This window comes from Microcebus murinus, chromosome 6, assembly GCF_040939455.1.
Source record: "Microcebus murinus isolate Inina chromosome 6, M.murinus_Inina_mat1.0, whole genome shotgun sequence".
Lineage (NCBI taxonomy): Eukaryota > Metazoa > Chordata > Mammalia > Primates > Cheirogaleidae > Microcebus > Microcebus murinus.
In genome coordinates, this window is record NC_134109.1 from 27,690,348 (window position 1) to 27,717,643 (window position 27,296).

At 40.3% G+C, this 27,296-nt stretch overlaps 3 protein-coding genes across 8 annotated transcripts in view; 1 reads left to right on the top strand and 2 right to left on the bottom strand.

The window, feature by feature from the left end:
* Positions 1-8,137, bottom strand: part of LIN52 (lin-52 DREAM MuvB core complex component) — a 97,986-nt gene extending 89,849 nt beyond the window's left edge. The window contains exons 1-2 of one of the 5 annotated variants that reach the window (XM_012741902.3): positions 7,955-8,137; positions 1,295-1,369 (exon numbers count right to left, since the gene is read on the bottom strand). In XM_012741902.3, the coding sequence (XP_012597356.1) occupies positions 1,295-1,369; positions 7,955-7,973 (94 nt within the window). In that variant the 5' untranslated portion in view covers positions 7,974-8,137. The remainder of the gene's footprint in view (positions 1-1,294; positions 1,370-7,954) is intronic. The other 4 variants (XM_012741918.3, XM_012741928.3, XM_076003869.1 and 1 more) reach the window with 4 other exon arrangements.
* A 312-nt stretch (positions 8,138-8,449) lies between these two features.
* Positions 8,450-25,890, top strand: ALDH6A1 (aldehyde dehydrogenase 6 family member A1). The gene is made up of 12 exons (XM_012741800.2): positions 8,450-8,606; positions 13,700-13,756; positions 15,095-15,169; positions 15,330-15,491; positions 15,659-15,737; positions 16,175-16,477; positions 18,112-18,233; positions 19,664-19,853; positions 20,060-20,241; positions 21,676-21,855; positions 22,132-22,230; positions 25,112-25,890. The coding sequence occupies exons 1-12, from the start codon at positions 8,559-8,561 to the stop codon at positions 25,214-25,216; spliced, it is 1,602 nt and encodes a 533-aa protein (XP_012597254.1). The 5' UTR covers positions 8,450-8,558; the 3' UTR covers positions 25,217-25,890.
* Positions 22,225-27,296, bottom strand: part of BBOF1 (basal body orientation factor 1) — a 46,859-nt gene continuing 41,787 nt past the window's right edge. Inside the window, exon 12 of one of the 2 annotated variants that reach the window (XM_012741822.3) lies at positions 22,225-22,364. The gene's annotated coding sequence lies outside the window, so the exon portion shown is untranslated. The remainder of the gene's footprint in view (positions 22,365-27,296) is intronic. The other variant, XM_012741814.3, reaches the window with a different exon arrangement.

Here is a 27,296-nt window from a genome sequence, read left to right on the forward strand (position 1 = left end):
AGGGTGGTAAGATACAATATCTCTTACCAGAAAGTTTAAACTTCCATTTTAGGTGTGCTGTTCTATCAATCTATTTATTTAAATGTCTCACAGGAAGAATCACATTAAAAAGTAGAAAAATAAAAATCAGACATTTAAAAAATGAAATAATGTTCAAACTTGCTAAAAAAAAAAAAGAAATGCAAACTAAAATTAATAAGGTTAGTAGCATCCAATATTAGCTAGTATGTGAGGAAATGGATACTCTCACACATAGTGTGAGATATATGTGCAAGGATATTCATTGATAAATTGTTCGTAAAATAAAAAATTGGATATACATTAGGTTTCCTACCATGGTATGAATACATAAATTATAGCACAACTATACAACAAAATACATTTAAAAGAATGAAGTAGGCCGGGCATGGTGGCTCAACGCCTGAAATCTTAGCACTGTGGGAGGCTGAGGCAGGAGGATCACTCAAGATCAGGAGTTCGAAACCAGCCTGAGCAAGAGTGAGACCCCTGTCTCTACTAAAAATACAAACAAATTAATTGGCCAAATAAAAATATATAGAAAAAATTAGTCAGGCATGGTGGCACATGCCTGTAGTCCCAGCTACTCGGGAGGCTGAGGCAGGAGGATCACTTTAGCCTAGCAGTTGGAGGTTGCTTTGAGCTAGGCTGATGCCACAGTACTCTAGCCCGGGCAACAGAGTGAGACTCTGTCTCAAAAATAAAAATAAAAATAAAATAAAAGAATGAAGTAGACCTACACATACTAAGATGGAAAGATTCATTAATAAGTCACTAGGTAGAGTAAGTTAAGCTGCAGACCCTATACGTATGACTCTATCATAAAAAAAAAAAAACCTTCCTCTATATACTTAAATAAATTTATTTGCTTATCTATATAAGCATTAAAAAGGCCAAAAGGATTTGTAACAAACTATTAACAGTGGTTAACTTTATAAAAGTACTAGAAGGAAGCATGGAAATGCACTATCTCACTACTACCTGAATTTATTACAGATATATTTTTTAAAAAATAAGTATTGTTTAAAGGCTCTTTATTTCCTAAGTCACACTGTGTTCTGAAAAAATTAAACCACCAAATAGCTATTCTTAACATTGGATTTGTCTTTTCCCTTTGAAGTAAAATAAAAACTTTAATCGTTAGTTAAATGATAACTCTTCAAAAATCTCCCCAAGGAGTAGGGGGATGTTTGGAAAAAAAAAAAAAAAAAAAAATTCTCCCCAAGGAGTGCTGGTTCTCCTGCATTGATTCTGATATAAAGAAAGCAAAACTTACATTGTTCTGGCCAAAGATCTGGTGAGGCACGGTCAAGTTTTTCAAAACTTAGCAAAGATGCTTCCAGATCTGTCCCTAGAACAAAACACCCAGATGAACCAAGAAGACATGAAACACGTTAATTTACATTTTATGACATTTCAGTTTCAAAGAACATAAACTGGAACACTCACCTGGAAGTCTCTTGAGTTCTATAACTATTGACACTACTGCGCCATGGTAAAATACAAATAAATCATTCACCCTCACCAAACCTCACTCTTCCAATCTATAAAACAGGAGTGATATTTTATTGGGCTGTTAAGAAAATGAGATCAATGAACCCATTTGCATCTTCATTCATACTCTTGTACTTTCCTCCAATTACAATTAATTAAGTGTTCCTGCTCCCATGAGAGAAACTCCCTGTAGGGCTCTGTATGCCATCTTCTCTTGCTTTGTCAAGGACATCATCCTGAATAATCTCCTTTCTTTTATACCAACAGTTTCTACCCTTTACAGGCTCATGTTGAACAGAAAACAAGCCTACTCTAGAATTTTCCTGCTTTAAAAAAAAACTCTTCCATGACCCCATGAGTTCCTCCACATTTGCTTCACTGCAAAAGTTCTAGAATGTTCTATTCTGTTGTCCCCACTTGCTTACTTCACACTCTCTCCTTAACCTATTGACAATCAGGCTTCTGTCTCTAGATATATAGAAACTGCTGTTGTCAAGGTCATCTATGACCTATGTTGCTGGATCCAATGATTACTTATCAGTTCTCTCTTACATCACCTCTTTGCAGCATACACTGACCACTTTCCTTGAAACATTACTCCTAGCTTCTATGAAACTACCATGGTGGTCTTTCTTCTACCTCAACTGACTCTTCCTTCTTCATTCTCCCTCTCCACTCAGGCTCCATCCCAAGCTGGCTCCACTCTCCACTCCATTTAGTCCCATAGCATTTACCTTCATCTATGTGCCAATGTCAGCATATTTATATTCCCAGACCCAACCTTTCCCTTTAACTTCTATATGCCCAAGTGGCCACTTGATATTTTTCTCCATTTACATGTATGAAAAACCACTTAAACCTAATACGTTCAAGAACATACTCTCCCAATCTTCTCCATCTCAAGAAATAGCACCTCCATGAACCCCAATTCTCAAATCAAAAACCTAGATGTGATCCTTCATGCTTCCTTTTCCTTCACCCTTCCATAACCAGTCCATCAGTGGTTTAGTCCTTCACCCTTCCATAACCAGTCCATCAGTCCAGTAGTTTCTACCTCCAAAATACATCCTAAAACCAAATTAATCCAAGGAACTATCACTTCTCTCTTGGACTACCTCAACAACCTCTTAACAGACCTCCCTGCTCCCATTCTTATCCTTTTCCTCCCCACTCCCAATTCTATTCTCTACAAAGTAGCCAGAACTGATTTTTTTTAAATGTCAACCAGTTAATGTCACTGTCCAGCTTAAAGAATTTCTTCCCAGGTAAATCTGTGAATGTATATCTACCATGCCCTATAAAATCCTACATGATCCAGCCTCTGCCTAATTCTTCAACACTATTTCCCCTCTACTCTTCCTCTACACACAGCGGGTACTCAATATTAACATTTGTTGAGTATTTACTGTGTGCTCAGTATGTTAACTAGTTGCACAAGTTAGTTCATTTAATGCTATAAACAGTGGTTTGTAACATTTTCTGGTAAGCCACGTTTTTGGAAATCTGAAAAAAAGCTATGAACTCACTCCCCAGAAAATATACCTATGTGTAAAATTTTCCAACATATGCTTTTCTTTAAGCTGAATTTGTTTTAGCAAATATTCCAAGGGAATTTCCAATGGCATTTTAATTGGTAAAGTACTCAACTCTGAACTAGAAATATTGGCATGCACCCACAGTCTCAGATACTCAGAAGCTGAGGCAGGAGTATAGCTTGAGCCCAGTAGTTTGAGACCAGCATGGGAAACATAGTGAGACCCCATCTCTAAACATTTTTTTTAAAAAAGGAACTCATCACTAATACACTGCCTTAACTCACATATCCAAAACTGGTAAAAAAGAAAAGCTGTGTGTAACCCAAAATACCAATTTCAAATTCCCAAGAGATATTATTGATGGAAAGCTCAAGCATGAAAAAAACTTATTGGGGAGTTGGAGCCAATAACCTACATGAGTGACCTTATGATACCACAATCTGGGATATAACTCTGCTGTGAGTCTTACTCTCATAAATTAAGTAATTAGATGGCTTTACTTGACTTTCAATTTTCTCCTTTTCAAAGAAGTTTCAGCAAATTTAGCATGAAAAAAGACAAAAGAGTAAATGACCTATACTTATTTTCAAATCAACATTATTTGAAGTAAATTTTAAAGACAGCAACAGGTACTGTGTTTCCCCGAAACTAAGACCTACCCATAAAATAAGCCCTAGTGGGATTTCTAAGCATTTGCACAATATAAATAGCCCTACCCCGAAAATAAGACCTAGTGAGGGCGTGGCTACGCAGCGTATCTGCACAACCCATGCATTTTGTCACAGAGTGGTAAAGAAGACGAGCAGCCCTTCTCATCTGCCCCATGAGAGCTCTGTTGCTCAACGTGAGAGATTGGGGCCAATAGCAAGAAATTCAGGATGGAATTCGGGGTTTGTAGAGTTATGATGAGGTTCCAGAAGAAGACAACTTAACTATATTTGAATAATTGTAGATTGTTGTACTGTACTTAAAAAAAATAACATGTCCCCTGAAAATAAGCCCTAGGGTATCTTCTTGAGGAAAAATAAATATAAGACTCTGTTTTATTTTCGGGGAAACACAGTAGAACACTAAAAATAGAAGTCAGAGAGCTAGGTAGTGGAATATTTTAGAATGAGATACCTATTTAGAAGCTGAATTTAAGTTCAAAGTGCTTGACTTGATGTTGTCAGATTAAAAAGAAAAAAAATTAGGTGGAAAAAAGTGAAACTGTAAAAAATGAGAATGAAAACTTTTAAAAATGACGAATACAGGCTGGGTGGGCGCTCACTCCTGTAATCCTAGCACTCTGGGAGGCCGAGGTGGGCAGATTGCTTGAGGTCAGGAGTTCGAAACCAGCCTGAGCAAGAGCAAGACCCCGTCTCTACTATAAATAGAAAGAAATTAATTGGCCAACTAATATATATAGAAAAAAATAGCTGGGCATGGTAGCACATGCCTGTAGCCCCAGCTACTTGGGAGGCTGAGGCAGGAGGATCGCTTGAGCCCAGGAGTTTGAGGTTGCTATGAGCTAGGCTGACGCCATGGCACTCACTCTAGCCTGAGCAACACAGTGAGACTCTGTCTCAAAAAGAAAAAAAAAAGATGAATACAAACAAAATGACCTCTAAAAAATACTAAAAAAGAAAAAAAAATGGGTCTTCTAAAAAATGTTAAAAAAAAAAAGAAAAAAGAAAAGAAAAAAAATGACGGTGGAGATTGCTAGAAGACCAAAGGAAGAAGATACATTTTTAATATTCCTCCTGGCCAAAGAAAGGAAAATAAATTGAGAGAAGACGGGAAAATGAAACTCAAGGAAAACAGCTCTAACATCTTCAAAACTTCTCAATTCTGATCTTGAACATAAAAAAAGGAAAAATATCTCTAAAACTTATAAACAACTTAATAAACTAAAAATTTTAATAATAATTACTTCTACAACTTGGCTGAGTTTCATTGTGAAATATATTCTATTTTATATTAATATATAACATAAAATCTACCATTTTAATGATTTTTAAAGTTTCAGTGGCATTAAGTACATTAACACTGCAATCATCACATCATTTTCAGAACTTTTTCCCCTTCCCAAACTGAAACTCTGTACCCATTAAACAATAACTCCCCATTCCTTTAACTGACATTTTTTTTTTTTTTGAGACAGAGTCTCACTCTATTGCCCTGGCTAGAGTGCTGTGGCATCACCCTAGCTCACAGCAACCTCCTACTCCTGGGCTCAAGTGATCTTCCGGCCTCAGCCTCCTATGTAGCTGGACTACAGGCATGCGCCACCATGCTGGGCTAATTTTTTCTATATATTTTTAGTTGTCCAGCTAATTTCTTTCTATTTTTAGTAGAGACGGGGGTCTCGCTCTTGCTCAGGCTGGTCTCAAACTCCTGAGCTCAAACAATCTGCCTGCCTCCTCCTCCCAGAGTGCTACGATTACATGCGTGAGCCACTGCGCCCCGCCTCCTTTAACTGACTTTTTAAATGCCCTTTTTTTGGCACGAGAAGGCTATTTTAGCAAGAGAGCACCCAGGCAGAAGAACCTCCTTTGACTCTGAACATCTATAATTTCTTTTCTTTTTTTTTTGAGACAGAGTCTTACTCTGTTGCCTGGGCTAGAGTGCTGTGGCGTCAGCCTAGCTCACAGCAACCTCAGACTCCTAGGCTCAAGTGATCCTCTTGCCTCAGCCTTCCAGGGAGCTGGAACTACAGGCATGCACCACCATGCCCAGTTAAAATATATATATATATATATATATATATATATATATATTAGTTGGCCAATTAATTTCTTTCTATTTTTAGTAGAGACGGGGTCTTGCTCTTGCTCAGGTTGGTTTTGAACTCCTGACCTTGAGCGATCTTCCCACCTCAGCCTCCCAGAGTGCTAGGATTATAGCCGTGAGCCACCGCGACTGGCCTAATTTCTTTTTTTTTTTTTTTTTTTGAGACAGAGTCTCGCTTTGTTGCCCAGGCTAGAGTGAGTGCCGTGGCGTCAGCCTGGCTCACAGCAACCTCAAACTCCTGGGCTCGAGCGATCCTTCTGCCTCAGCCTCCCGAGTAGCTGGGACTACAGGCATGCGCCACCATGCCCGGCTAATTTTTTTTAATATATATATATCAGTTGGCCAATTAATTTCTTTCTATTTATAGTAGAGACGGGGTCTCGCTCTTGCTCAGGCTGGTTTTGAACTCCTGACCTTGAGCAATCCGCCCGCCTCGGCCTCCCAAGAGCTAGGATTACAGGCATGAGCCACCGCGCCCGGCTGGCCTAATTTCTTATACAGTATGTACCTGTGCACAAAAAATCTTAAGACTCAGGTAAACATAAGACTTAAGATCAAGTAATATTTCTGTATACATGTAATCATTCTTTTAATAAATGTTAATTGAAAGACTACTGCTTGCCAAGCACTGTGCTAAACCCTGGAATCCAACTATGAGCAAGACCAACTTGGAATTTATAATCTAGAGTGAAAGGGACAAAGTTAACAGAATGATTATGCTGACAGTGAAGACACAGAGATAGTGAAATAATGGTGAAGAAGAGCAACTCCAGATACTGTGTTCTGGGAAAGCCCCTTTGGGAGGCGACATCTAAAATGAAACCCGGCCTGGTGCCGTGGCTCACGCCTGTAATCCTAGCACTCTGGGAAGCCTAGGAGAGAGCAGAGGCAGGATGGGGATGGAGATGGTGGGGGGAGGAGAAGTGGGCAGGACTGCTTGAGTTCAGTAGTTAAGACACCAGCTTGACCAAGAACAAGACCCCGTCTCTACCAAAAACGGAGTGTGCGCTTGTGGTCCCAGCTACTGGGGAGGCTGAGGCAGAAGGATCGCTTGAGCCCAGGAGGTTGCAGTGAACTATGATGATACCACCGCACTCTACCCCCCGGCGACAAAGCGAGACTGTCTCAAAAAAAAAGTGGTGTAGAGGTACAGAGCCAGGAAATCTCAGAGAGCAAGATATCATTTTTTTTTAATAAAATAAAATGGAAACTGAAAAAAACCTTTACATGTTTGATTCATCTTTCTGAGTCCCAAAGTACCTACCATTATTATTATGCCTTTCACATAGCAGGTACTTAATATAGCTCTCTTTGAGCTCATTCTTGCAATGAACTTCCAAGATTCCTTCCGAACACAAAATGTGTTTGAGATGGGAAAACTACATATTAATATCAACAAAATCGGCGTGAGGATGGGGGCGGTAGAAGCAAAACCTAGAGTTCAAAAAGGAGTGAAAGACCCTAACTCTCTTAGGCAGAACGGAGCACAAAAGCATGTGGGTATACCAAAACAACCTAATTGCTACCTGAGATTACTTGCATCTTAGACTACACTGAAAAGCTCAATTCTCATTTTCCTTGAGATTCTCATGGCAAGGGGCCGAGAAGGTTCCCCACCTCTCTTGCTGACAGGGTAACGGTTCCAAACAGAGAAAACAGAAGAGAATCATGTTTCTCCTGAGGTTCAGTCCCGAGATGAGATCAGCCACCAGCCTCTGCTAGGGTTTGAGAGAATCTTTCCATCTGGGCGCTCAATGAGAAGAGAACCAATCCTTCAATGGGGCACCCAGGATGGAAAAAGCTACAGTAATGCACTTCTTTTCCCCCAGCAGTATCTCCTATTTGATTCTCAGCCTCACGCAAACAGGGCCAAGGGAGAGCCAAGCGACCCCCTTCCTTTTGCCCTGGTGCCCTCCTGCACCCGCCTGGTACAAAGCGGGGAAATGGGCACCTCCGGACCTGCCGCGAAAAACCGATGAGCTGAAAACGGGGATGGATCTCAAGAAAAAGAAGTAAAAAGGAAAGGAGAGGGGCCCAAGAAAGAAGTGTAAGTTCGAAAGGCAGACAGAGAGTGTACGTTCTCAGGTAAGCAAAGAAGGAGGTTGCAGGCAAGGGATCTCGAAGCCGGCTCTTACCGTCTGTGGGAGACGCCATCTTCCAACCCACGTCACGTGACGTGACCAACCGTCGGCGGGAAAGCTAGGATCCATAGGCCACGCCCCCAAAAAGAAACCCTATCACCAACTCGCAGCCCCTTCTCTTTCCCTGCCTCTAGAGCAATCTTTGCCTGGCCCCGCCCCTAAAAATAGCCACGCCCCTCGCGCGGTTGTTGAGGCGGAGCGACAGCAAAATTCTTGGAGGGTCTTATTTACTTTCCTTATTGAAGGGGGCGGGGCCTCGGTCTTGCCTGTGGCCAATCGGGGTTCCGGGTTAGGGGGCGTCTTCCCCGTATGCTCCCTGCGGAGTATCCAAGTCAGGGGCGTCTTCCTACCTCAGCCAACAGAATTGGCTGAAGTAGGAGGGCGTGAGAGCGCTTCTGCTCCTGGCCAGTCACATATCCCCAGGGCTGGGAATGAGGGGTGGAGTCGTATTTTCGTACGGATGATTGGCTGGAGAAAATGGCGTTCGCCACCAATGGGGAGGTCCAGCAGGATGGAGGGCGAGGACTGGCAGCCGTAGACCTTCTGGGGAATCGCTGGCAGCGGAGCGCGGGTAGCCGAGCAGAGGCGGCCGAGAGCCATGGCAGCGGTGGTGGCGGCGGCGGCAGTGCGGACCCGGATCCTGCAGGCGAGTGAGGGTGGCGCCAAGGGACCACGACGCTAGGAATTGAACCCTTTGCGTCCCCTCTCCGATCCGTCCTTGGGCAGGACCGACTTCTTGGCCCAGCCCCTTTTTGGTCGAACCTCGTGTTTCCACGCTACCTGTGAGGCCCTGTCCTATATCCAACCCTCCCTCGTCCCGGATCCAGCCCTGGACTATCACCGCTGGCCCTCAGCCCTTTTACGCCCGAGCCTCCTCTTTCCTAGCTCTGGCCCACTCTCCTCCTCCAGCCCTGTCCCGTCCCCGCTGCCACTCTCTCGCCCTCACCAATCAGTCCGCCCACAGTCTTTCCCTTTCACCTCTGCACCAGCCACTGCTCTCCCCCGCCTGAAACTCCCCTTGCTTAGAGCTCTGTCCCTCGCCTGGAGCGTCCAAATTGCTCCCTTCCCCCACCCTACTTCACTGTCTATAATCTAAGGTAACGGGGAGGGGGCACGCAAGGAGCGAGGGTCAGTGAATGAACTTTGAATCTCCTTCTAGAAGTGTACACCAGGTTTTCGACAAAGGCAGCAATTTGCTAAGCTACTTTCCCCCCAAATATGGCGCTTTGTATCTTCCATAGACTGTGGGCTGTCCCCTTTCTTGCCAAGACTTTCATTTAAACTCTCAGCGAAGTCACAGTTTTCATGTTGGGAGGTATTGTAAATAAGGGCACATGGTTCTGCCACCAGTATGTTCCACATTCATTCCAGGTACTAAACGTCCCGAAAATAGATGATAGAAAATGGGAGCCAAAGAAGACAAGCAGCAAAAGTTCCCGCCCCAAAGTCAGCTCCTCTAATGCCAACACACCCTCAATCTGTCCATGGCGATTGGGTCCTCTCTGAAGCCAGCCTAAGGAGAGAGGAGCCTAAGGTGGTAGAGGAGCTGCGTGCTTGAAGCCTGTGATCTCCAACTCTGTTCATAGTGGTTCCCCTGTTTTCACAGCCTAGAAAGGACTTAGAATATGAGGCAAGATTTACTGCAGGCAAGATTCTCAAACCTCCAAGAAACAATATTGCCTTTTTTACTCATTACATCCAGCCTGGGAATGTCCTCTACATTGCTGGGCTTTTAGGTAACATTAGCATCCACCAAGCTTCAGTGAGCTCTGCTACAGGAACATATGCATTTTTAAGATTCTTGACAGAATCAGAAAAGGTTCATGTTTAAATAAGCTATTTAATGGTACAGTATGGAGAATGGGTTTGAGGTATTTGCCAGATGGTCTGGTTTCAGTCAATATTTCTTGCCTTGATCCTAGTTATGTTCTAGTATCTTTTTTTATAGTAGCAGGGAAACAAAGTTTCCACTTTGTATTTTCCGTTACCAACTTTTTGAATTTTTTTTTACCAAAATTGCTTTTCTCCTTTGCCTCCTCTTTCCCTCTCATCACCCTCTTTGCCTCTCATCACGAGTCATTGAGAACATTGAGAAGATATTTTGTCCTTTCCATCAAGGAGGAGAATCTAATCTCTCTTTCCATGTACTTTATTTTGGAAATAAACACTGTTTTCCAATTCATTTGAGGAAGCTTCTGAACTGAAGCTTCTTTAAAGAAGAAGAAAGGAAAAGAACGGAGATAGTAATCTTTAGTCACCTAGAAGCTGTTGTAACATGAAACTTTGATAAAGAATAGACCAGATTCTGGCAGCCATGAATTTTATATATTAGAGGACTATCAAAAGGATCTATAAAGGAGAGAGTTTTAAATTATTTCAAGTATTCACCTTATCTTCTTTGCTATCAAGGGTGGCAAAACTTAACCTAAAACCTCTCTCTACTCTCTGTGATATTAGCATTCCCATTGGGAGATAAGAAAACTAGTCTTGCCAGGCCCAGTGGCTGTAGTCCTACACAGCCTGCTGAGGTGGGAGGATTGCTTGAGGCCAGGAGTTGGAGACTAGCCTGGATGATATAGCCAAACCACTTCTCTAGGGGGGAAAAGAAAGAACAAAAGAATATGTGTGAAGATTAGAGTTAATATAATGAAGTAAATTACTTGACACCCTAAAGTTGTCAAGGTCACCCAACTAGTAAGTAATTGATGGAGTTGAGAATTCTTAAGCCAAATAGCAAGTAGGAAATAAACATTTACAGAGCAGAAAGTTTGGTGTGACTGATCACACAGGATATAGTTTCTTCAGCAACAGTAATAATGAATGTTTCTTACAAAATTAAGGTAGGAGATAAAACCTGTCAAAACTATATGATAGGCTCATGCCTGTAATCCTAGCACTCTGGGAGGCCGAGGCAGGCAGAGGCAGGTGGATCCTTTGAGCTCAGGAGTTCCAGACCAGCCTGAGCAAGAGTGAGACCCAGTCTCTACTAAAAAATATAGAAAGAAATAACTGGACTACTAAAAATATATAGAAAAACTTAGCCGGGCATGGTGGTGCATGCCTGTAGTCCCAGCTACTTGAGAGGCTGAGACTGGAAGATAGCTTGAGCCCAGGAGTTGGAGGTTGCTGTGAGCTAGGCTGATGCCACAGCACTCACTCTAGCACAGGCAACAGAGGGAGACTCTGTCTCAAAAACAAACAAACAAACAAACTATATGATAATGTCATATAATACCAGATTCAGTGCCTTTTATGTCCTCTTGACAGCAGGCAGGCTATCTGCAAGTGAAAAAATAAAAAGTGGCCTACAATGCTCAAATTGACTAATCTGTGATTTATTTTTCCTGTAAGAGAGCACATGAAACAAATGCATATCAAATAATTGCTTGGTGACAACTCATTCTTACATTCTGCAAAATATTACTGAGTACTTACTGTATTCTAAGAATCACGTAGGGGACTGAAGACACAACAGTCTAGTGATCTAAGAGGAAAGAAACTTAATAATTAAACAAGCTATTATTTTATTTTATAATGTGAAATAAGAAATAAAAGAATTTGGGTGCTTTGTGAATTTCACAATCAGGTACTTACCCTAGACCAGAGGTTGAGACTTCTAGAGAAAGTGATGGCTAAATGAGGACCTCAAGGAGTGGGAGTGAGCCAAGCAAATGAGATGAAACAGTGCCAGGCATAAGGGAGCAGCATGTACAAGGGCAAAGAGCACAAAACAGGTTCAAAATGGCTGGAGCCTACAGAACAAGGAAGAAAGAGGAAAGCTATAAAACTAAAGAAGCAAAAATACTATGTATATGTAGAGTCTTCTAAACAACATCAAAGAGATTAGTCTTATCCCAGGAGCAGTGGAAAGCCACTGGAAAGTTTTAAACAAGGAAATGATCTGACCAGATTTGTGTTTTTAGACTCTCCGATTATGGGATAGAAACTAGAGTCAGAAAGTTTAAGACTGGAGGCTGGGAGACCTGCTAAGAACCATTATTAAAGATTAGGTGAACGACAATGATAGTATAGACTGGTAATGGCAGGAGGGCTAGGGTGAATGGGGCAGTTCCAAAGACTTCTAGGACAGATCGCCAGGACTTGTTGGATTTACTGTGAAGTGAGAGGGAGGAGTTGGGGTGGAATCCTTGGGCAACTAGGTAAATAATGGCCCCATTTACTGAAAGGTGGACTATAGGAAGCAGATTGGTGGTCAAAAGATGCCGAGTTCAGCTTTTTCATTGTTGCCCAAGTAATATCCAAGTAAAGATGTGATGAAAATGGTTATGTGGTTATTTGTTTGTTTATTTATTTTTCAATGATCAACAGTGGGTAAAAATGTTGTGGGTTTTTTTTGTTTTGTTTTGTTTTTGAGAGAGAGTCTTGCTCTGTTGCCTGGGCTAGAGTGCCATGTCATCAGCCTAACTCACAACAACCTCAAACACCTGGGCTCAAGCTATCCTCCTGTCTCAGCCTCCCAAGTAGCTAGGACTACAGGTGTGTGCCACCATGTCCAGCTAATTTTCTTCTTATTTTAGTTGCTTGGCTAATTTCTTTCTATTTTTAGTAGAGACAGGTCTCACTCTTGCTCAGGCTGGTTTCAAACTCCTGACCTCAAGTTATCTTCCCACCTCGGCCTCCTGAGTGCTAGGATTACAGGTATGAGCCGCCATGCCCAGCTGGTTATGTGGTTATTATCTGAAGAGGAAGATTTGGCTAAATGACTACAGATTTGGGCATGATCAAGATCTAGATAATTAAGTCATAAGAATTGATAAAAATCACTCCAGGAGTGTATGCAAAATGAGAAGAAAAGAAGGCTTAGGACTAAGCCTTGAGTTAATGGCCAAGTAGAAGAGGATGAGCCAGCAAAGAGGCAGAAAAGTGGCCAGATAGAGATACCAGGGCATCACAGAAGACAAGTGTGAAAGGGGTTTTAGAAAGGTGGACATGAGTTACCATGTCACCTCTACTGAGAGTATAAGAAGGACTTGGCACAATAGCTGATACCTGTAATCCTAGCACTCTGAGAGGCTGAGGTAGGAGGGTTGCTTGCTCTCAGGAGTTCGAGACCAGCCTGAACAAGAGCAAGCCCCATTTCTACTTAAAAAATAGAAAAATCATCCAGGCGTGGTGGCACATGCCTGTAGTCCCAGCTACTCAGGAGGCTGAGGCAGGAGGATTGCTTGGGCCAGGTGTGGTGGCTCACGCCATAATCCTAGCACTCTGGGAGGCCGAGGCAGGTGGATTGCTCGAGGTCAGGAGTTCGAAACCAGCCTGAGCAAGAGCGAGACCCTGTCTCCACTATAAATAGAAAGACATGAATTGGCCAACTAATATATTTAGAAAAAATTAGCTGGGCATGGTGGCGCATACCTGTAGTCCCAGCTACTTGAGAAGCTGAGGCAACAGGATTACTTGAGCCCAGGAGTTTGAGGTTGCTGTGAGCTACACTGATGCCACAGCACTCACTCTAGCCTGGGCAACAAAGAGAGACTCTGTCTCAAAAAAAAAAAAAAATGGAGGATCACTCGAATCCAGGAGCTTGAGGTTGCAGTGAGCTACACACCATTGCACTATAGCCTAGGTAACAGAGCAAGACTCTATCTCAAAAAAAGCACCAAGGACTTTTTCATCCACACATGGTAGTTAGTGTGTTAAGCATATAGCAACCATTTGCTAAATTTTAAATAATTTTCTGCTTTAACATATCAAATTAATTATTATTTTGTCTTACAGTTTTCTTCCAAAGTGAAATCCACCTGGTATTCAGCATCTTCCTTTTCTTCTTCAGTGGTGAGTTTATTTGGCATCAAGATTGATTTCTGGCCAAGGGCAGTGGCTCACACCTGTAATCTTAGTACTTTGTGAGGCCAAGGCAAGAGGATTGCTTGAGGTTCAAAGTTTGGGACCAGTCTGAGTAAAATGAGACACTGCCTCTACTAAAAAAGAAAAATTAGCTGAGCATGGTAGCACATGCCTATAGTCCCAGCTACTCAGGAGGCTGAGGCAGGAGACTTGCCTGACCCCAGGAGGTTGCAGTGAGCTATGATGATGCCATTGCACTCTAGTCCCACTGACAAAGCAAGAGCCTATCTCCAGAAAAAAAAGGATTGATTTCTGAGAAGGAATCCAATATAGTTTTTGGGTATTCCCATTTACCTTCTTGACACAATTGTGATAAGAGTGTGTGTAAAATGTTCTATCTTGGTTTTCTTATCTAAATTATGTCTACTACATTGCAAGCAATGTCAATATTATAAGATGGTCTTTATAGTTATAATTTCAATGGCTGTATAATATTCCATCAAGTAGATGTGCTTGAATTAATTATTTCTCTGTATAACATTTAGATTGCTTCACTGTTTCAATATTATACAACAGACATTTATTTATAGTTTTTTTTTTTTTTTTTGCTTTCTTTTGGATTATTTCCCTTCTGAAATAGGATTACTATGTCAGATGATACAAACATTTTCATGGCTTTTAGAAGTTTTGTAGACCCTTCCAGGCAGTTCTCTTCTTCTTAACAACCTTTAGAATTGTTTTTACATACCATCTGTCTGTCAGTCATTTGCATTACATAAAACATAATAAATAAGGACTACTGCTCTAAATCCTTGCCATATAGAAGTATGCACCCATACTTCTATAACACAGTGTTCTTTTACCTTGTTTGGCTCACAGACCCCTTTGAAAGTTTAGTGAAAGTGAGCTATTTCTCAGAAGAAATGCACATAGATAGAAACATTTTAAAAGCCATTTAATCTTAAAGGTAATACATGCTCATAGTAATGTAAGAGAAAGTCAGCTGGGCCAACAAATCCCCAAAGCTAATCTTTGTTAACAGAGTTGCTTTTTTAGTATAACTTTCACAGTGCCATGATGTTGCTCATGAAGTTCTACTGTATGAGTAGCTGAGAATTTCCCATTGTCAGAGAGATCACAGTATTGAGAGGCTCTACCACATCTTGATGTACACTGTACACAAGCATATCATGTATCTCTTTCCTAGAGGTAACATTTCTAGAGACCAGAAGATTCAGTTATCAACCTGGATTCTTTCCTCTTTGTAAAAGGGAAAAGGAGAAGCAAAGCAATTAACTAATTCTAAGTTTTGTGGGTTTTCTTCAGCCAACTGTAAAGCTCTTCATCGATGGGAAATTTGTTGAATCCAAAAGCGACAAATGGATCGATATCCACAATCCAGTAAGTGAAGCTGCTTACAAGGCCGGAATTCTAGGACCATGGTGGAAAAGTACAGGCATGGGTGTCTATCGTAAAATACATAGTGCTGCTTCTGGGACTAGATGTAAAATGGAGACTATGAGGCAGGGGCAAAGTATGGTGTGCTTCTTTTTCCCATCAGGCCACCAATGAGGTAATCGGTCGTGTCCCTCAGGCCACCAAGGCTGAAATGGATGCAGCCGTCGCTTCCTGCAAACGTGCTTTTCCTGCATGGGCAGACACTTCAGTATTAAGCCGTCAGCAGGTCATGCTCCGCTATCAACAACTTATTAAAGAAAACTTGGTAAGAAATTTGAATGGTATAATTTGCAAACTGTTACTTTTCACTCCCTCAGAGACCATTTCAGCTGCTCTCCCTTCTGCTGCTCCTCCAGTTTTGTTCTTCCTTGGCTACCTGATAACAGGAGGGACATCCTTGTACTAATTTCTATTTATGTGTTTTCTCTCTAGAAAGAAATCGCCAAGTTAATCACGTTGGAACAAGGGAAGACCCTAGCTGATGCTGAAGGAGATGTATTTCGCGGCCTTCGTAAGCTGAGAGTCCCTCCTGGGACTTTTGGGAAGGAAGATGGGAGGCAAATATTCCAGTATGGGGAGGTTGCTTCATTCTTTATGTAGATTTTGCCATCTCACGATATCTTTTTAATACTTATGGAAAATGGTAATACTTCTCAGGTATCTATAAGACCAATTTACTTTGTTCTTTATATTATTCAGGTGATCTTCCAGTAGGTATATGCTTTATATTATTCAGGTGATCTTGCAGTAGGTATATGCATATTGCTGTCTTTTTCTCATTCAGAGAATCTCATTTTGTACAACCCCTTCACTTGGAAGGTCAAGTCAGTGTCCCCCTGCCCCCCATTGGCCTGAACCACTCCCTATCCTCAAGGATGAACAGAGCATGACAGTGCTAAGTAGTACACAGTGTGGAAAACTCGTGGCCTAACTTCTTCTCTGTTCCAGAGGTGGTTGAGCATGCCTGTAGTGTGACATCTCTCATGCTGGGAGAGACCATGCCATCCATCACCAAAGACATGGACCTTTATTCCTACCGTCTGCCTCTGGGAGTGTGTGCAGGCATTGCTCCATTCAATTTTCCTGCCATGATCCCCCTTTGGATGTTTCCCATGGCCATGGTGTGTGGAAATACCTTCATAATGAAACCATCAGAGCGAGTCCCTGGAGCAACTATGCTTCTTGCTAAGTTGCTCCAGGATTCTGGTGCCCCTGATGGAACACTGAACATCATTCATGGACAACATGAAGGTAACTCCCTTCTGCATGTGGCTACTAAATGGCTACCCAAAAGAATCAAGGGGTTGAGTAGTAATTGGACATTTTAGGATATGGAACCTATGGAGAAGGGATTTACTAATTGTAACCTCCATGTTTGAAGGTAATGATTGTTGATTGTTTTGCCATCTCTGTGTACTAAGATAACTAACTGGGGAGTAGCTGTGCTTTTTGCCCCACAGTTTATTTTGAGACACTAGAAACAGATAAATTTAAAGAGAGGCTGGGCGTGGTGACTTATGCCTATAATCTCAGTACTTTGGGAGGCCAAGGCAGGAGGATTGCTCAAGGCCAGGAGTTTGGGACCAGCCTAAGCAACATAACAAGATGCCATCTCTACAAAAAATACAAAAGTTAGGTGGGTGTGGTAGTGCACCCTGTAGTCCCAGCTACTTGTGAGGCTGAGCCAGGAGGATTGCTTCATCCCATTTTGAGGTTGCAGTGAGCTATGATAATGCCATTGCACTCTAGCCCAGGCAACAGAACAAGACCCTGTCTCAAAAAAAAGAAAACAAAAAGGTTAAATAGAAAGTTTTTGCTTCAGTGTTAAGGGAATTCATGAGAAGATTTAACTCAGGATTTATAAACCTCAAAAATGCTAAAGGCCTTCTAACTCATATAATAATAGCTAATACTTAATTAGTGCTTCTGTGTTTCAGGCACTGTTCTTAGTGCTTTTCATATATTATTTAATCCTTACAATCATCCTTTGAGGTAGGTATATTATTTTTCCATTTTATAGAAGAGAAAATTGAGAAATGGTAAAATTAAGTAATTTGCCCAAGGTCACACTGCTAGAAACTCAAAGTCAGGATGTGTATACCCAAGAAGCCTCTGATTTTTGCTTTTCATTACTATGCTATATTACCTCTCACAAGAGGATACAATAATATCTGCGAGTCCCAGTACATAGTTAAGGAAATACCATATTCTTAAAGGACAAAATGGAAGGGTTCAATATTAAAAGGCTGTTATTTGGGAGGGAAATAGAAGTTGTAGCCTTAAGAGTTAGATTAGACATGGAAATTCTGGAATAGCAAATAAGAAAAACAACAAAATAGAAGAGGCTAAATAGAATTTGTAATTTAAAAAATTTAAAAGAAACAAGAAGAGGCCAGGCGTGGTGGCTCACGCCTGTAATCCTAGCACTCTGGGAGGCCGAGGCGGGAGGATTGCTCAAGGTCAGGAGTTCAAAACCAGCCTGAGCAAGAGCGAGACCCCGTCTCTACTATAAATAGAAATTAATTGGCCAACTAATATATATAGAAAAACTTAGCCGGGCATGGTGGCGCATGCCTGTAGTCCCAGCTACCCGGGAGGCTGAGGCAGAAGGATCGCTGGAGCCCAGGAGTTTGAGGTTGCTGTGAGCTAGGCTGACGCCACGGCACTCACTCTAGCCTAGGCAACAAAGCGAAACTCTGTCTCAAAAAAAAAAAAAACCAAGAAGAGAACTTCACAATGAGAATCAAATATAGACAACAAATGAAATCAAATGAATCAAATATAGAAAACAGAACTTCAAATCCATAGCAGTAGGGAAAGGAGAAATGTGCCATGTTGAGAAGCCATTTATGCCTTTGTGGTAATCATTTATTTTCTTCTTAAAGCTGTAAATTTTATTTGTGATCATCCAAACATCAAAGCAATCAGCTTTGTGGGCTCCAACCAAGCAGGAGAGTACATCTTTGAGAGAGGATCGAGAAACGGCAAGAGGGTTCAAGCCAACATGGTGATTATTATTCCTTATTTCTCCAATCTTTGTTATGTATTTAAATTACCTAGAAACAGCCCTTCAGAGGAGCCACTCATTCCACTCTAATGTCAGTGATTTTTAATTACCATTTCATCCTGAACATTTTCTCTTTAACAATGAACCTTTTGAGGAATTTCATTCAAAGTCATATTAATTACCTTTTATCATATGCAACTAATTTTGGTGACAGAGGGTACATTCCTCCCTAAGAATGTTATCAAATTCTTTGGGCTTTAGCAGTTAACAGCCAGATTCTGGTTCTGGCCATTTCCTCCCTTATACTGTACTTCTAGCCCTTTATCCTTCCTTCTTTTAAGGCATATCCTTACTACCAATATCAAAGATATGATCTTCCCTAAGGGTCCAGGCTACTTAAGGCACTGGAAAGAGCCACATATCCCCATTTGATAACATTTGACATGTGAGTGTGGTTTACTTGGTGGCAAGTTTTGCTGTCCTCTTACTAGTTCCTTGCCAAATACATAGAAACTCTTTGAGAGTAAATATAAAGTCCTATTGCAGCTTTCTCATTTTTTTTTTTTCCTTTAGTTAATGTTGTAGAAAAAACAACCATCTCTGTACAGGCTTGCAAATAGTTCATGGATATGCTCACTTATTTTTCATGGCTGAATGTTTTGGCCAACTTGACTTAAGCCCCTTCCAGTTCACTACATATTTATTGAGTATATTCTGTGTTCAATATTATGTGTATCACACAGAAGTAGAAACCTAAAAAGAAAAAAATAAAAAAAATAAAAATAAAAAAAAAATATTATGTGTGATGGGATAAAATTAAGTACCAGACATGGTATCTAACCATACACTCAACTGTATCATATGGAAATAACCATACATCATCCTACATAGAAAAGAAGTTTATGAAGCTTTGTATCTGGCAGTAAACCAGTTTGGGAGACTTCTTTCTTAAAATTATGTATTAGGTGGTCTACCTCCTATTTTACCTTTCAGCTGATTTCTAGCATTCTTACTGGTAGCTCTTTGCTTACATTGCTCTTCATAGAACTTGAAACCCCAGCAGATAACACATTCTTTCCTGTTTAACTTAGGAAAAGGGGGGGTTCTGGATACAATATTTAATCTGTCAGTTTGGATGTGATTAGGACTTTAAAAATTTTTTTTGTTCTTGGTAGTGGTTTTGATCTAAATCAACACATATCAGGTTATCAGCTAGAAAGTAAAGAAAAAGCAACCTGAAGACTTACTTGCTTAGTGTTGCCAAGACTTCAACAGTATTAAACACAATAAATCTCTGTCCTCAAAGCAACAGAGGATGAATTCTTTAGTCCTTTCCTTAAATCCTCATTTGAAAGCTCAGATTCCTTGCTAACTTTCTTAGCTTAATTGTATTGGCAAGGAAGACTAATGTACTTTTTGTATTTCTTTAGGGAGCCAAGAACCATGGAGTAGTCATGCCAGATGCCAATAAGGAAAATGCCCTGAACCAGCTGGTTGGGGCAGCATTTGGAGCTGCTGGTCAGCGCTGCATGGCTCTTTCCACAGCAATCTTTGTGGGGGAAGCTAAAAAGTGGCTGCCAGAACTAGTGGATCGTGCCAAAAACCTGAGAGTCAATGCAGGTAATAAATCACCTGTCTAGCTCCTTTAGATTTTACATCTATGGCACTAAACTCTTGATTTTAGCATTGGCCTTGCCTAGTAGAAGCAATCATGTCTATTCTTACCATTGCTTCCCTTTATACTGTCCTTGTCATTTGGGTTTATCTGTGTTAGCAGTCATGGTGTGTTAATGAAGATCTTAAATACTTCTATGTTTTTTTTACAGGAGACCAGCCTGGAGCTGATCTTGGCCCTCTGATCACTCCCCAGGCCAAAGAACGAGTCTGTCATCTAATTGATAGTGGAACAAAGGAGGGAGCTTCCATCCTTCTTGATGGGCGAAAAATTAAAGTCAAAGGCTATGAAAATGGCAACTTTGTTGGACCAACTATCATCTCAAATGTGAAGGTGAACAACTCCTTGATTTTTTTCACAAATATGAGAGCTGAAGGAACCTTAGAGCTGTAGAGTCTTATCCCTCTAATTTATAAATTAAGGCATTTAATGACTAAGACATTTCTTGCCAGAATTGCTTAGTTATTTTGTCTGGAGTCTGAATGAGTCTTCCCTCCTAACTCCTAACCAGAGCTCTTCCCACTATACCTGAGGTCAACAAACTTTCCATAAATGGCTAGGTATTTTCAACTTTGCAGGGATATATAGTCTCTGTTGCAACTACTCATCTCTGATATTATAGTGTGAAATCAGCCATAAACATTGTGTGGCTATGTTCCAATAAAACTTTATTTATGGACACTGAAATTTGAATTCTGGATAATTTTACATGTCATGAAATATTCTTTTGATATTTTTTTCCAATCATTTAAAAAATGCAGAAACCATTTTTAGCTTGTGGGCTATACAAAAACAGGCAGGATACCACGTATGGCCCACAGGTTGTAGTTTGCCAACCCCTATCTTATATTATATTGGTTACTTATTTAATGTTAATTTTCTCTTCCTTCTTGCTGCCTAGCTTATAGCTACTATAGTGTCTCAGTCAATATATCAACCACTAAATATTTATTGAATACCTACTCTGTGCCCAAAATTTAGCTACATCTTCACCAGAAAGTGACAAAAGAAAAAGAACTGATCTGTCAACTTTTATTTATCAAAACTCTGAAAGTCTCTCACCTAACATTCATGACTAAATTATGGTTAGGAGGCTTTTTTCCCCCCTGACATTCATATATCCCCACTATAATCCTGAATAAATCCAGAGTTGAATGCAAGTATAGTAGAAATCATGAAGTCTCTTGCTATAGAAGCATAGAGGAAAAACCCACTTATCAGCAACAAATGCGGACTGGTTGCAGTGGTGAAGGATGTTTTGAACCACTGCAACTAGTCCACACACACATTGTGACCTGATATCAAAATATAAATGTATAGACTTATTTGGGAGGTAAAGAAGTGAATGAAAATAGATTGTTACAGAAAACAGCATGGGATTTCTATAAACAGAAAAATTCTCGTACATTTAATATAGATTTGAGTAATAAGAAATGAATTTTCATGTAATTGGTAACATAACTGTATGAAACAAGTTGTTCAGGTATTAACAAAGAAGCTAGTAATGGGTCATGAACTAAAGAAACAGTGCTTAAAGATAAGGAGTGTAGTTATAGTTAATAGGACTTTCAAATTGTTTATATGATTGGTAGGTTGGAGGATGGAACACAGTAAGACAAGACTTTTTTATAGGTGGTTTAAAATGAAAATTGTTAAAAGGAAAGCTGTCCATGTAAATTATGTGTATTAAGTGAAAGTACCAAATAAGCATAAAACACTCAGAATCTAAAAAGTCGACTTCTTTTCTGGATGCATCCCTCCTGGCAGCCAAATATGACCTGTTACAAAGAGGAGATTTTTGGTCCAGTTCTTGTGGTTCTAGAGACAGAAACATTGGATGAAGCCATCAAAATTGTAAATGATAACCCATATGGAAATGGAACTGCCATCTTCACCACTAGTGGAGCCACTGCTCGGAAATATTCTCACCTGGTGGATGTTGGACAGGTTTGTGAAGAGAATTTTTAGGCTATTTTCATAGCCATTTACTATTTTCGAAGAGGAAACAGTAAACAGTGATCAGTCACTGCAACTTGTTTAAAGATTGCCCCTCCAATCTCCGGCAGTGCTCTATATCTTCCTTACGAATAAAAATTCATGAGTAGAGGGTGGGGTGGAAGGTGGGTATTTAAAGCTGGTCTGTGACGTCTTTGTGCTTGTAAATGGAAAGTTCCTTTTTGAGTCTTTCACTTAGTATTTGATATGGATTTGTTTCTGCTTTAGGTGGGAGTGAATGTCCCCATTCCAGTGCCTTTGCCAATGTTCTCATTCACTGGCTCTCGATCTTCCTTCAGGGGAGACACCAATTTCTATGGCAAACAGGTAACTTTTTGAGTTAAAATTTGTTTTTCCCTTTAAGAAACTTGAACATATTCGGGAGCAAGAATTCTCCAAGGAAGGGCCGTCCAGCAGCTTCTGTGGGGTCATATGTTTATCAGTGCTCCTCACAAGATCCCCTAAAAAAGATTTAAAGGTCAACAAAATTTTGCCAAAGCTGCTTCCTCCTGAATAACTCAAGGAAACAAAGTTTTGCAGAAAGGGCATGGGGAAGTCCAAGCCTTTGTATATGCCATTTCCTCTGCCTATGATCCTCTTCCTCATCTCTCCCCTTTCATCTGTCTAACTCCTCATCATCTCTCATGTTGGAGTTTAAAGAAAGGACTCCTAGAAAATCAGCCCTGACCAAGACCTATTCCCTCAGTGGTATGCCCCATGTGCTCCCACTGCACATATTTCTCCTATAATAGTTAATTCGTTTACAAAAAATCTTATTGAGCACCTTTTTTTGTACCAAATACTATGCTAGGCACTACAAATACAACAGTGAACAAGAAAAATAAACCAGATCTACAACTGAATTGCCTGGGTTCAAATCCCAGCTCAGCCAGTTATTAGCTGTGTGACTTTGGGGGACACCCTCTTTATGCCTCAAACTTAAAGTTATGAAGATTGAATTATTGCCACTTCCATCAGCAGGACCATATGTCCTAAAGCAGGAAGAGGCATGGCATGTTCAAGCAGCAGAAATGGGCTGGAGCACATTGAGTGAATGAGGAAGACAATGGGAAGAGATGAGGTTAGACAAGTAGGCAGGGGCCAAGTCACATAGGGCTCTTGAAGCCAGCTTAAGAAGCCCTCATCACACTGTAATTATTACTTATCTACAATACCTTGCACAGAGCAGGTTGACTGAACATTTGTTGAACAAACAGGCTAGTGGAAATTCTTTGTAGGCCTAAAGGAATATGGCCATTTTGGAACTATCATTGATAAAGTACCTATTTTCTATACAAGTCTCCCCTTTTATAGGCTAATAAAAAATTAACAATGGTATTGCATAGTATAGATGACAGTATGGCCAAAGTGTTAAGAAGTCAACACTTTGAGCCAGGCATGGTGGCTCATTCTTATAATCTTAGCATTCTGGGAGGCCAAGGCAGGAGGATTGCTTGAGGCCAGGAGTTTGAGGTTGCTGTGAGCTATGATGTCACCACTGCATTCCAGCCTGGGTGTCAGAGCAAGATCCTGTCTCAAGAAAAAAAATGTCAACACTTTGGTTATCTGGAGGCTTATTAAGTCACAGCTTTTGCAAAAATGCCTAGTTTGATACTGGTAACAAGCATTTCTTTTAAGGGAAACAGAGTAAAACTATGTTTAATTCAAACCCCACTCCCACCCATTAACCACGCCCAGCTAATTTTTTCTATATATTTTTTAGTTGGCCAATTAATTTCTTCTATTTTTAGTAGAGATGGGGTCTTGCTCTTGCTCAGGCTGGTTTTGAACTCCTGACCTTGGGCGACCCACTTGCCTCGGCCTCCCTCTAAAATTGTTTTAATACATTAAAATGGTCCAAATTTTGTCAAATAATTCTAGAAGAGTATTTTAATCACAGTAGTGGTTTTTCTAAAAACATTGTCCTAGCCAGGTGAGGTGGCATATGCCTATAATCTTAGGACTTTGGGAAGACCTCTTGAGCCCAGGACTTCCAAGGCCAGACTAGGCAACCTAGTGAGACCCCTTCTCTACAAGGAAAAAAAAAATTAGTTGGGTGTACGAGTGCAGTGGCTCACACCTGTAGTCCCGGCTACTTTGGAGGCTGAGGAAGGAGGAACACTTGAGATCAGGAGTTTGAGGCTGCAGTGAGCTATGGTTGTGCTACTACATTCTAGCTTGGGTGGCATAGCAAAACCCTACCTCAAAAATTAAAAAAATAAGTAAACTGAAAAATCATCATTCTAGTTTGCTAATAATTTTATGTGTCAGATCTACACAATGGGTTCTCTTTTGTTCAAGCCTATTCTTATAAAATAATAAACTGTGTGTGTATGTATGTATGTATCACCCACACACTTAAAGCCTTAAATGTGCTGAATTTTTTGGCTCACATGTTATAGGTAATTTAGAAGTGAATTTGGCTGGGTGCAGTGGCTCAGGCTGGAGGTTCACTGGAGCCCAGGAGTTCAAAGGCTGCAGTGAGCAATGAGTACCACTGCACTCCAGCCTGGACAACAGAGCAAAAGCTTGCCTTAAAAAAAAAGTGCATTTGTGTAATATCAGACATTTTACTTTGGATTTGTAAGATATTTTGGGTTTGCCACTTCAGGTATAGAGCTCATTATCATCAATGCTTATCAGAAACTGCCTATCATATATTTCACTCCTTTATTCCTTTTTCTTCTTCATGGGAAGGAGATGAAAACTAACAACTGTTGAAAAGCAGTCACTTTGCTAGGATGTTTTTGCATGTCATTTCATTTTTCTCCTCAAAACATTGCTGTGAGGTGGGCATTATGTCACACAGATAAGGCTCAAGGTTAAATTGCAGTCAATAAGGAGGAGAAGGCAGGATTTGAGCCAAATCTGTTGACTTCAGGGCACATGATATTCAACTCTTGCAGAATGACGTGCAAGTTTAACAGATTATATTGTTCAAGTTTTCCATTGAGGTGCTCTTGGCTTAAAGTATTAGTTTCGGCATAATAACAATGGCTAAGATTTGACCGTTTACTATGTGCCAGGTACTATGCTAAATGTCTCATTTAGATAAATTATCTCATGAACAACATATTAGATTTTGGTTGCATTCCTCAAATAGGAATGTGAGTAGCACTTCATAGCACCTCCTTCAAAAGCCAACAAAAAGAATCATGAAATCCCCAGAAATATATGCTAACTCCTTTTTTCCCTTTGTTTTCCCTAGGGCATCCATTTCTACACTCAGTTAAAGACCATCACTTCTCAGTGGAAAGAAGATGATGCTACTCTTTCCTCACCTGCTGTAGCCATGCCTACCATGGGCCGTTAGAAACAAGTTTGTTTAAGACTCAGTCCGTCCTGAATAATCTGCCTTTATTTTTGACCAGCTTGATTTGCCAACTTTGCTCAGATTGGATCCCTGGAATTGGAATACATTGTAACCAAAATCTTTCTCAGAACTATCAGTCCCTACGAAGTTGCTATAGGCAGACTATTAGTGTAACATTGAAACCAGATTTTTCACTTGCTCTTCATACTTAACATTTTTGAGGTAATTGTGACTGTGAAATGCTTATCTGGGAATAAGAGCTTAAACGTGTTTTCTAAAAATTCTTCCCTTTTCTGATGACTTAAAGGAGGGGAAGGTGACTATATGTAAAGAAGGTCTTCCAATAATTGGAAGATGAACTCTTTGATGAGAAAGCAGGATAGAAATAATTCACCCTCCTCTGGTTGATCCTCAGACACAGCCCTACATAAATGCCAGCGGGGGAGTCCCTCTGCAAATTTTTCCTGAGCCTGTCTTTTACCCTACACTACATAAGATATTATACATTTCTATTTATCCCAAAACTGTGACAACCACTTCTTTTCTGCTCAGTACCACTTTGTTGTCCTAGTAATTCATGACCACCATTTAATTCTATCATTGTTACTGTGCCTGCTTCTGAAGATCACCTCAGTGATACCTCAGTAAACAATGAATAAATCAACTTTTTGTTATGTGTGCCAAGTGTTAAGTTTTGGGGTTTGCTTCAGCAATCTTTAATTAATGCTCCAGCCATTAATTCAGATGCAAATTATTTTCTTAGAAAATTATTTCAAGTTTTTTTAAGCTCGGAAATCAAGGAGTGTTCCAAACATGAAAGTGGGTGAGAACTCTTGCCTTAAGCAAGTCTAACCTGATAGTACTTGCTGAATTTTATATGTTCTTTGCTCTTTTCTGCATTTCTTATTAGTGATATACTTTTCAATGAAAGAGCTCTTCATGTAATTCAATTGATTGGGGCCTAAGAATTTCAAAGCTTTTCATGACATAAAGTGGTCAAAAAAGAAATGCCTTTTGGATACATGATGAACTATTGAGAAAATAAAAAAAAAAAAAAAAAAAAGAAATGCCTTGACAGAATCTTCTTCTACTATTAGTTCAATTGCCTTTATATGCTTTTTATTTGTTTGTTTCCTTCCCCCCCCCAGTAGATTTAGGGGGGGTACAGAGTATTTTTTGTTATATCACTTAACTGTATAATGCTAAAGTCAGGGCTTTCAGTATACCCACCACCAGAACAGTCTACATTGTACCCAATAAATAGATTTTTTTTTTTTGAGACAGAGTCTCACTCTATTGCCTGGGCTAGAGTGCTGTGGCATCAGCCTAGCTCACAGCAACCTCAAACTCCTGAGCTAAACAATCCTTCTGCCTCAGCCTCCCAAGTAGCTGGGACTACAGGCATGCGCCACCATGCCCTGCTAAGTTTTTCGATATATTTTTAGTTGTCCAGCTAATTTCTTTCTATTTTTAGTAGAGACAGGCTCTTGCTCTTGCTTAGGCTAGTCTCAAACTCCTGAGCTCAAACGATCCGCCAGCCTTGGCCTCCCAGAGTGCTAGGATTACAAGATAAGTAGATTTTTATCTATCACCCCCCTCATGGTTTTTGTTTCTTTGATATATCTAAACTTTAAGTCAGAACTGAAATTGATGTGCTCAATTGAATGGATTCTCTCTTTTTGCTATACCAAAGGATGGTGAAAAACCTTGAAAATGTTGTGCGCTCTGTGGACTTTAGGCTTGTTACTACCAGTTGGCTGTAGAATGTCAGAATCTTCAATCATTTAAGGTAACTGGGACTTTAATAAAATATACTTATGATCCTACTGGGTCTTTTTTTTTTTTTTTAATTCTACTTTCCTAAAGGTGAGGCAATAGAAATTTATAATTTGAATACAGTGCTCCTTGTTATCACAGCTGACAACTAGTGGTGATATTTATTTAATACAATTTAATTTAATACAATAACAGCTATAGGCTGGGTTGTATAAAAGATCATTGTTATCTAATTTCTAAGAGGGATTAAATATAATCACAGAGCCTCTTAATATTTCTTTACATTTAAAGGAAATCACACTTA

Bases quoted from the DNA above. Each gene is read 5' to 3' on its own strand.
- ALDH6A1 (XM_012741800.2), top strand. From the start codon at position 8,559: ATGGCAGCGGTGGTGGCGGCGGCGGCAGTGCGGACCCGGATCCTGCAG. The intron at 19,854-20,059 runs GTAATAAATCAC...TTTTTTTTACAG, and splicing joins AAACCTGAGAGTCAATGCAG to GAGACCAGCCTGGAGCTGAT. The intron at 22,231-25,111 runs GTAACTTTTTGA...TGTTTTCCCTAG, and splicing joins CCAATTTCTATGGCAAACAG to GGCATCCATTTCTACACTCA.